The 10461-nt window shown below is 36.9% G+C and overlaps 1 protein-coding gene and 1 non-coding gene across 3 annotated transcripts; one reads left to right on the top strand and one right to left on the bottom strand.

Annotated features, from left to right (window-relative positions):
• Window positions 1–3719: 3719 nt before the first annotated feature.
• Y53F4B.12 (Amino acid permease/ SLC12A domain-containing protein) lies at window positions 3720–10279 on the top strand (the record flags this gene model as incomplete). Of its 2 annotated transcripts, NM_001306621.3 has the most annotated exons (13): window positions 3721–3949; window positions 4019–4185; window positions 4876–5154; window positions 5197–5360; window positions 6149–6229; window positions 6429–6551; window positions 6907–7001; window positions 7152–7306; window positions 7714–7986; window positions 8027–8177; window positions 8852–9149; window positions 9872–9996; window positions 10044–10192. In NM_001306621.3, 13 exons carry the CDS (start codon window positions 3721–3723, stop codon window positions 10190–10192), a joined length of 2289 nt encoding a protein of 762 aa, NP_001293550.1. The 2 variants fall into 2 exon arrangements, with proteins under 2 accessions (NP_497097.1, NP_001293550.1); NM_064696.5 differs by lacking the exon at window positions 6429–6551 and having other exon boundaries at window positions 3720–3949; window positions 10044–10279.
• Window positions 10280–10310: 31 nt separating this feature from the next.
• Window positions 10311–10390, bottom strand: Y53F4B.47. Its single transcript, NR_003420.1, has one exon. It is a non-coding gene; the product is annotated as a small nucleolar RNA Y53F4B.47 (small nucleolar RNA).
• Window positions 10391–10461: the final 71 nt, after the last annotated feature.

Here is a 10461-nt window from a genome sequence, read left to right on the forward strand (position 1 = left end):
AACTTTCAGCAGCTGTTTCAACAACTTTTGACAATGTTCTGTAACTTTCAGCAAGTTGTCGGCAAAATTTGGCAGAAACTTGCCAGCTTTCTCTGCTAATTTCGGCAACTTTTCGACAATTTTTCCCAGTCCCATTATTCAAATCAGCTCGCCAAATCATCACGAGGGCACGCAGTGAGCAAAGAAAAAAAGACCAAAAAGAAAAAGTGAATGCAATTATCAGACGGGAATCAAGAAATGGCAGCGTCGTTTTTTTCTCCCATGGCGAAGTTTTTTTCGTCAGAATTTCAAGATTTTCAAGGTTTCTAGGCACAAAGGAGCTCCCTGAGCTCCTCGAAAAATTGGATCAAGTTTCAGAGCTTTTACAGATAAAAGGAGAGTCGTAGAAGGGTGTCTGATTCGATTTCTGAAGAAAAAGAAGACATTTGGACATGAGGGAGTTGTCGGACCACTTCCTCCGTACTCAGCGTGTCTTCTTTTTTTTCTTTTCTTATTTACTCGACTGACCCCCCGCAAAGTCTGATGTTCTTTTTCGGAACCTTTATTATTATAGAACCCTGCAAAACTGTCTGGTAGTGCATTGGAGCGCATTTTCCTCTAGAATAAAAATTTAAATTCCCACAAAATCTGCTTTTGGAGCTGCCCAAAACACCAAAGCTCTTTGTTTTTTTTTCTTCTAAAAATCTAAAAATTATAGTTTTCGCATAAATATATTTTGTATCTTTTTTCCCAGCGCGACAAGTCAGAAGCCGTCGATTATCTGAAAATTGTAGGAGCTCTGTGAGCACATTTTTTGCGATTTTTTGTTGGTGCTCAACGGTTGACACGCAATGGGCTCTTCAGTTTTCTGAAGGATTTTTGGCGGGAGTCTAGATTTTGAAATTTATAAAAAGTTTTTCGGCAAATTTTGGATGAAAAGCAATTTAATTTTTTTTTCAAAAATTAGAAGAAAAAAAAATTAAAAGCCCTACCTTTTCTAGTTGCAAATTACTGGAAATTTCTCACAAAAACCAAATATTTTAAATTTTCGTCACATGAAATCGCGCTCGACCGTACTACTGAATTTTTTGTAGAAGTGGCAGTAGTATCCTTGGCCCTTTTTTGTACAAAATTTAAAGAAATGTTTGAGTTTTTACAAGTTTTAGATAATTCTTCAGAAATTTTCAACAAAAAAATCCAACACAATTTTTTTTTTCGCAATTTCTGAAAACTCAAATTTTCAGCACAAGCTCATAATGTCAAGTAAGCAATTTGATACAATCTCAAATGTCACGTTCTCTCACAAATGTATGCTTCTGAGTCAATTTGTTCAAATTCCTATGGAATTACATATAATATCCATGCACACACACACACACTTCTGACTTCTTCTCGTTTCTCTAAATCTCCATCTTTTCTTTTGTCTATCGTTATCAGGATTGACGTCAATCTATTTAGCTTCTAGATTTTTTGTTGTTTTTCAAAGCATTAAAAATTCCAAAAACCTTTTTTTCTTGATTTAAACTTATATTTCTTCGAAAATTTCAGTCTCACTCGAAGCTTCATATTTTTTCATTTGAAAAAAATTTAAATATAACAAAAACAAAAGTTACTATAGAATCCCCGAAATTGGCCATTTGTGCGGTGGAGCGCACTTGCAAATTGTTAAGAATTTTTGAAATTTCTAATTAAAAAAACCCGGAAATTTTAAAATTCTAGAGCAATAGCTTCCTTTTTTTCTGCCAGAGCACTTTTGAATGGAGAAGCGGATTATGCAAATTTTTCCGGAACTTTTTTTTCTCGGGAGTAGCTTTCACTAACAAAAAGAAAGAAAAAAAGTAAAGTGTCTTTTTTTCAAAGAATTTCCGAAATCCGAATCTGACAATTCAATTTACAGCTTCGTTTTTTTTTCTTTTGGGAAGCTTCTTGAGTGGAAAGTTTAATATTCTGGAAGAACTATTTGGAGTGATTTTTTAAAGATAAAAAAAAATATTTTTTCATAGTTTCCCAGTCTGAAATCATTAAATTTTTGAGATTTCCTACATTTCACAACTCAAAAATTTGAAATATTTTCTGTGGTTCTTTCTTCCATTTAAAAATGTAACCGGCAAATTGCCGGATTGCCCATTTGCCGAAAATTTTCAATTCCGGCAATTTGCCGGCTTGCCAATTTGCCGGTTTGCCGCTTGTATCACATTTGCCTGAAATGTTGAGAGAGATTTTTTATTATACAGCAACACTTAAAATTGTGTCTTTTTGAAATTTTTTTCCCGTTTTCCTTAGATATTTTTATAGAATCTGCTTACTTTTCAAAATAGATGTCGGAAGCATTCTATGGTATGCGAACAATTTTGCCGATTGAAATCGAAATTCCGAAAAAAAATGTGCAAAACCACAACTTGCCGAAAATTTTTTCCGGCAAATTCGGCAAATCGGCAACTTATCAGCTTGCCGATTTGCAGGAAACTTTTAAATCCGGCAATTTGCCGATTTGCCCGGAAAGATTTCTGAAAAACAATTTTCTTACATGAAAGCTTTTGATTAATAAATTTCAAAGAATTCACAAGCTTCAAAAAAAATTTACCAAAAATCGGGTAGGCGTCTCTAGGCGACCTTCCCCCGAAATTTCCGGGATTTTATTTATTTTTTCAAATTGTCTAATCCCAAAAAAATACGAACAAAAAAGTTTGAACAAACATGCATGTCACTTTTGATAGAATACTGTCCCAAGAGGATTCGGGAAATTGCGAATTTTCGGCCATTTTCTGACTCTCCACAAAACTTTCTTGTTTTGCATTTTATCGATGAATTCTTGAATTCTCAGAAGATTTTCTGCTTGTTTTTTTTAAAGTTTTTTGTGCTCAAAACTATACGAAAATATGTTTTTATTAGTTTTAGATGGAAAATACATCTTATTATCAATTCCACAAAATGTTATATGTATACGGTGGAGCGTATTTGCTGAAAAGAAAATTTTGAGAAAATAATTTCCAAAAACAATTAATTTTTTAAAAAAGTGTTTTATTTTAGTATTCTATATATACATCGCACCTGCGGACACTTTTTAGGATTCGATAATAATTTTTTTTGAAAGATGGGTTATTTGAACTACTTTTTTAACTAGTTGATTTTAAAACATAAATATACAATTTTAATAAATTTTCATTATTGAAAAAAAAAATAAATTTTCATTATTGAATAAAATTCAGAATTTTTTTTAAATTTCAATTTTTCCAAAATTACATTTCTTAGCACCAAAAAAGCACTTTTCTAGTGCAAAAATGTTCAATTTCCTCCCGAAAAATCCCCCTAAAATCCCATTTAGCCCAAGCTCTTCCCTTTATGGTTTCTTAATAGGGGGCTATAAAACCGCAAAAAAGGTCCAATTTTTTATTTCTTTTTCTCTTTTTTTTTTCGGCCAGAAAGCCTAAAATTGGAACGGCTGGAAGCAAAATTAAGCGCCAAAATTAAGCGCCAAAGTGGTTTTCGTTTTTTGTTTGCTAGTCCGAACGGCTTCTTCTCAGAAATTTCGTAGTACTTGAGAAGGGGATTCGTATCAAATTACTAGGCACTTTGAGGGAGGAAGAGCTTGAGAAAATGTATAGAAAAATGAGCAAAATATTTTATTTGAAAAAAAAATAATATTTTTCGTTTATTGAAAACTTTCTTACTTATGTTTTTTGTGTTTTAAATGTAACCTCGCTTTACTGAACAATTAATAACTCATTCCCATATTTCAGCATGTCATCCCTGCTCCAAAAAATGCTCCGAACCCGGAGGGTCGACGAGCAGTTCCTCCGACATTCCGAGTGGGCTCGGCGGCTCGGCGTGCCTTTAATGGTAGCTCTAGCCGGAATTAAGAGCATTTCCATGATGCTCTTCATTATTCTACCCTTCTCACTAACCCAGGTCGCCGGTCCGAGTACGGTTTTGGCGCCGATTTTCGCATTTTTGATTATTTTTTTCTCTGGTGAGTTTGATTTCCCCCTAAAAACATAGTTTCAGTTTTATAAATTTCCAAAAAAAAATGAAATTTCAGCCGCTCACCTCTCGGAACTCTCATGCACCATGCCGAAAAACTGTGTACAGTACCATTTTGCGTACGCCGTCATCGGAGAGCTCCCGGCTTTTGTGATCGCGTGGATTAGTCTGGTGGACTATGTGGCACAGGCCGGATTGTTTTGTAAAGCGTGGGCGGATCATTTTGTAAGCATAATATTTTACTGAGATTGGAGCAGCCGACACTTTATGGGCTCAAAATAGGCTTAGGACACACACACACACACACACACAACACACACACACAAACTTTTTGACTATAATTTTAAATCTTTTCTAACTCGAAAACTAAATTTTTTTGGCAAAAGTTTACAACTAGCAGGCAATAAAGTGTAAAATATTCTACACTCTGTCAGTTGATAACTTTTTTCTTGCGCCTCCCTTAGTGAGATAGAGCAGCCGACGCCTCGCGGTACAAAACTACGCAGAGAAACCCGTGAGATGTCGGCCGCTGTAACTATTTATTAGGATAGTCATAAAAAAAGTTCATTACTGTTATTTTGACAAGCAGAAAATGTTTCAACATTTTGTTGGCTAGTAACTATGGGAGGAGCAATAGCATCCAACATCTCGCGAGACAAAATTGCACAGAGTGGCCCGTGCGATGTCGGCCGCTGTAAAAACTAGGAGGTTTCATTAAAAAATTTGACATTAACAAAAGTAATTCCCGTAAAATTATCTACATTTTGTCAGTTGGCAACATTTTTTTAGAATCAGAGATAAAGCAGCCGACAGCTGGCGGGCTAGTTGCCTTGAGTGTAAAACGGTGGGGGCAGTGATTTCCCGCGAGATGTCGGCTACGATAACCCCTTAGCCTAAACATTTAAAATTTTCCAGAACCTTCTCTTCCGCGGGCTCCCAGCCAAATCCCTGACCTTCGACGTTTTCTCCACCGACTCGATGCTTCTATCCCCTCAAGTCGACCTTCTCACCGTACTCTCCGCCATCATAACTCTATGCCTTCTGCTGTGCTCTCTCCGAGTTGTCGGAACAATCTGTGTATCCCTTCTAGCAGTCACCCTCCTTATCGCCGCTTCCTGCACAATGGTCGCATTCTTCCATTCGGACCCCGAGAATTGGATCAAGGCCGAGTTTTTCCATTTTGGATATCAGGGGGTAAGTGGGGCATGCACTACTATTAAAGAACATTTGTTATAGGTGCTCTACGCGATTTGTGCTCTTTGTGCATGTTATACTGGAATTGAGAGCACGTCGTGTCTACTGGAGGAGACCAAGAATCCGAGGAAGCGAATTTCGGGGGTTTTGTCGTTTTTGGTTTTGGTGCTGACTACTATCTTTTTCGTGCTTTCTATCACTTTTAGGTGAGATTTAGAGCTATCAAAAAATTATCAACTAATTAAATTTTTAAAATTTTAAGGCACACATTTTGCTAATTGGCAACTTTTTCCTAGCAGCAGTAAGAAAAAAGTTAGAGCAGGTGACACATTGTGGGTGAAAACAATTAACTTTCATCTTAGATTTTTAAATTGTCGTAACTCGAAAACTAAGGAAGTTAGTATTAAAATTGTCAACTGACAAAATGTTTAGCATAACAATTTGCGTGTTTTGTCTGTTGACAACTTTTTCCAGCAGCATTCATAAAAATGTTAGAGCAGCCGACACATCGTGGGTGAAAAACAAAACAAAAAATTGATTTGAATCTTAAATCTTTAATATATTGTAACTCGTAAACTAAATAAGTTAGTTAAAAATTGTAAACTAATAAAATGTTCAGCATAACATTTTGCATATTTTGTCAGTTGGCAACTTTTTCCTAGCAGCAGTCAGAAAACTGTTAGAGCAACCGACATTTAGCGGGTAACAAAATAGATTTTTTCCTAACAAAGTTGGAATTGCCGTGACTCAAAAACTTAATAAGTTAGTAAAAAATTGTCAACTGGAAAAATGTTCAGTTTAACATGTTGCGTGTTTTGACAATTGTCAACTTTTTTTTAGCAATAGTCAGAAAAAAGTTAGAGCAGCCGACATTCAGCTGGTAAAAAAAAAATTTAAACTGAGTGTTTCAAGCTATTATCTAAAAAACTATCAAAAATTTTTCAACTGGCAAAAAAAGTGTATCTTACAAAACTAAATTAATTTTTTTTTCCAGTTTATCCACAAATGTGACAGCTCTCAGTGAAGGAATCATGATCCCGGAAGTTTTCTCAGTAATCAATATTCCAGCGGCAAAGTGAGTGCATTTTTAAGCGTAAATTCGGGGGTTTTTGTAGTGTATTTATGAATTTAAATTTTTTAATTAATAAACTACTCCATTTTTCAAAAAAAAATTTCCAAAACATTTTTCGGCACCAATTTCTTTGCATGCTTTTCATGTTCTCACAAAAATTCTACCTGTTTTTTTTTTCAAAAAGCACCCATCCCATCCACAGATCCTCGTCCAAGCACTGGGTCCGTCGGTTTCCGATGATTAGCCCGTCGGAAAGTGCCACGTCATCATCCATTTCACCGTCCGCATTCAGATCCTACTACGAGCAGGGTTTTATTCGAATGCGGTTCGTTTAATCACACTGGTTTTATGATTTTTAACAAGCAATTTTCTTCTTTTCAGCTTCTCCTCTTTATGTTGAACTTTTGGTTCTGCATGGCTGCAAGTTGCAATTTAAAATTAGCATAACCCGTTAGACTTTAGAGCTAGAAAAACGTTGTTAACTAACAAATTGTGGGAAATTAAATTTTCTATATTTTGTTAGTTGGCAATTTTTTTGTACCTATAGTATCGGAAGAGATATACGCGTTTATTTGCTCTGAAGCTTCCTAAGTTCTTTTTTTTTCAAATTTATTAACTTTAACCCGAATAAGTTTCAAAAAATCTCTATTTTGCACAAGTCCAGCTAAACAAGTTTTCAGGTACATGCTCTCGGTGTGCTCAGTGTGTGCTCTTTCCGGCGGAGTTCTCGCTTCATTTCTCCCAGCAACACGTGTCATTGCCGCACTGTGCCATGGTAAGTTTTGCAACATTTGCGCTAGGTCTTCCATAGAAGGCAGGCGTGGTTTCAGGGCCTGACGCCTGCCTGAAACCTGCCCGCCTCAAGTCATTTTACGCCTACATGGAAGCCCTAATTTGCGCCCCCACCTTCAAAAATAAATTGCAGACCGTCTGATCCCATACGCCAAGGACACCTCCACCAAGAGCCCATATTTTGCGGTTCTCCTGTGCACTGTACTTGTTGCATTGTGCTCTATGATCCAAAAAACTATGTTGCTGAATTTTGTGATTTTCATGGCTCCGGTGAAGCTTGTGATTACGGTAGGTTTGGAGCTCATAAATTGAAAATGAGCAGGGATGAAAAACTGTTGTTAGTTTTAAAATGTTAAAATTTGCCGTAAAATTTGCTAAATTTTGTAAGTCAGCAACTTTTTTCTAGCTATAGTACCAAAAGAGTTATAGCAGCGGACATCTTGCAGGACAAAACTGTGCAGAGAACCCCGTGAAATGTCGGTCGCTTTAACTATTTTTAGAATAGATATAGGGGAATTTTACTAACTGACAATATATCAAGCGTGAGATTTGCTACATTTTGTCATTTGGAAACTTTTTTGTAGCTGCAAGCTGCAAAAAGAGTTATAGCAGCGGACATCTCACGGGACAAAACTGCTCAGAGAAACCCGTGACATGTCGGCCGCTGTAACCAGCTGAGACTTTCTAAATTCCAGATCCTCCTGGTCTACCTTCAACACTACTACCCGGAACAAATCGGAATCCCAGAGGAGACCTCCAACTACAAATCCATTGGCAAAAAGCGCACGCGGGTCCATATCGACGACGGGGTCTCCATAGATGATTCAGTATCCTTAATCCCTTCCAGACATCTTGAGGATCATGATGATCAGTCGGAAGTCAGTCACTCCACATTCGATACCACCGCTTTTTTGTACATGAAAGCCACCAAAATGGAGTCGGAGAGACTTCAGAAGCGATTGGAGAAGGTACCAGTGGTGCAGTTCAAGTAAAGGTGCAATTTTTCAGGAACAACTAGAGAATGAAGAACTTCAGCCGGTGTTGGCAAAATCTGTGTCACAATACCACACTATGGACCCGAACTTGAAGAAAGCTAAGAAAATCAAGAAGCACGCGCACAACTGTGTGGCCGAGCAGTGTGGAGCTGAGAATGATGATGGTAAGTTGGGCATTAGTACTTGGAAAGTGAAAATAGTAAGAAAATAATTAATAGCAAAATGTAGAAAATTAAATTTGCTATATTTTGTTGATTGAAAACTTTTTTATAGTTCCACTGCGCGCGGAGTTATAGTTGTTAAAACTTTATCAAGTATAAGGAGGGTAGTATGTACCTTTAAGCTACTGTATCTCAAGAAATGGAATTGCTATAAAAAAGTTGTCAACTAACAAAATGTAGAAAATTAAATTTGCTATATTTTGTTAATTGAAAACTTTTTTATAGCTCCACTGCGCGCGGAGTTATAGTTGTTCAAACTTTATCAAGTATAAGGAGGGTAGTATGTACCTTTAAACTACTGTATCTCAAGAAATGGAATTACTATAAAAAAGTTGTCAACTAACAAAATGTAGAAAATTAAATTTGCTACATTTTGTTAGTTAACAACTTTTTGGTAGCGCTGAAGGTTTCGGAGCTATGCCGTGCCAAAAATTTTTTCACAAATTTTCCACTATTTTTAATTGTAAAACTGATGGTATTTTACATTTTGCATTAAAAATCTAATATGAACCGTTGAAAAACGGTAGAAAACTAATTTTTCAACCGAAAAATAGAATTTTTCATGAAATTGGCGCGCTCAAGCAATAGCGCTCCACTGCAAATCTCCCAATTTCCAGACTTCAACTCGCAAGAGGTGCACCTATTCGCAAACGAGGAACCCGAATTGCCATTCTTCTCAACATTTTCCTCATCGGCACCCCGTCCACCTTCGCCAGACGTCAGTTTCGCCACGTTTCACCGTTCCCGGCGTCTGCTATTCCTGTTTTGCGTGGTGACTTGCGCATTTTCGGCGTTTTTACGGAACTATGCGGTGCCTACGGTGACATGTTGGATGTTAAGCATCGGATTTGTGCTGGTTATTGTGGTATTCACTGTGAATATTAACCGGCTACAGACTAATGATTATTTGTACAAGTGAGTTTTGAGTTTTAGAAAATAAAATTGTGAAAAAAAAATTGTTGAAAATTCGGTTAAAATAGGTTGAAACCCAAGTTCTGCACTAGAAAAGCATTTAGGTATCACGTGATGTCAGAGTGTCTCATTTCGTCTTAATCTACGTAGATATACAAAAAATGCGGGAGAAGAGACGCAGAGTTCTCAACTGATTTCGCATGGTTAAGAACGTGCTGACGTCACATTTTTGTGGGCAAAAAAAATCCCGCATTTTTTTGTAGATCAAACCGTAATGGGACACCCTGGTACCACGTGAAGTATGCGAAAATTTCAAAATTCCCGCAAAATGTTGGACAAACACACAGCTGAAACGACTGCTACCGTAGTAAATGGCGGGTTGATTTGAATTTCTTGGAAAAATCTAGATTTTTAACGTAAATTTTTTGGGGTTTTCACTAAAACAGCATAAAAATCAGTGAGAAATTTGAATTTCCCGGCAAAACTTTGGCCAAAACATAGCTGAAACGACTGCTACCGTAGTCCTTGGCGGGAATTTGAACTTCTGCGAAAAAATTTAGATTTTTAACCTAAATTCAAGGGTTTTCACTAAAAAAAAACGTGAAAATTAGTAAAGAATTTGGATTTCCCGCCGAAAATCGAATCAAAACACAGCTGAAACGACTGCTACCGTAGTCCTTGGCGGGAATTTGAAATTTTTGCCAAATTTCATCGATTTTTTGCAGAAAAGAATCCAAAGTAACCCTATTCCCAACCACCTCTCTCTTCACATTATTCATGCTCCTTGGCTCATTTGCTGGCAGTGTGCCAACAAAAACTTTGGCTCATTTGGTAGTGATACCTTTAATTGGTGAGTTTTTTCGAAATAACTGAAAAAATAGGCAATTTTTTATTCAGGAATCTTGGCATATTTCCTGTATGGTTACCGGCATAGCAAGCACAGGAAGACTGCTTGTTTAGTGATAGAGAATCGATATTTGGAGGGTGCCGACGAGCAGTATTGTCCGATAATTGGGCTTGATACGAGCTCCAGCTCAGATGCTTAATCTACGAAATGCTCCAACTTAACCTGTGATAACCTAATTTCATGTGTGTATATTAGAATGCCTTCAATAAAATATCTACAATTAGCAGATTATTCCAAAATTCAATAAATATTGTCCTCCGCTCAGACAAATGCCTCATATCCGCAATGAAACCCATTGGGTTATTAGGATTCGTCATTTAGTGGTCTTCATATGCGGGTTTTCGAGTAAGGTAGATACAATAGAAGCGTGGCGTCGCGGCTAGTTCCTTCGCCGCAGCAGACAAGTGA

This window comes from Caenorhabditis elegans, chromosome II (assembly GCF_000002985.6).
Source record: "Caenorhabditis elegans chromosome II".
NCBI classification, from domain to species: Eukaryota; Metazoa; Nematoda; class Chromadorea; order Rhabditida; family Rhabditidae; genus Caenorhabditis; species Caenorhabditis elegans.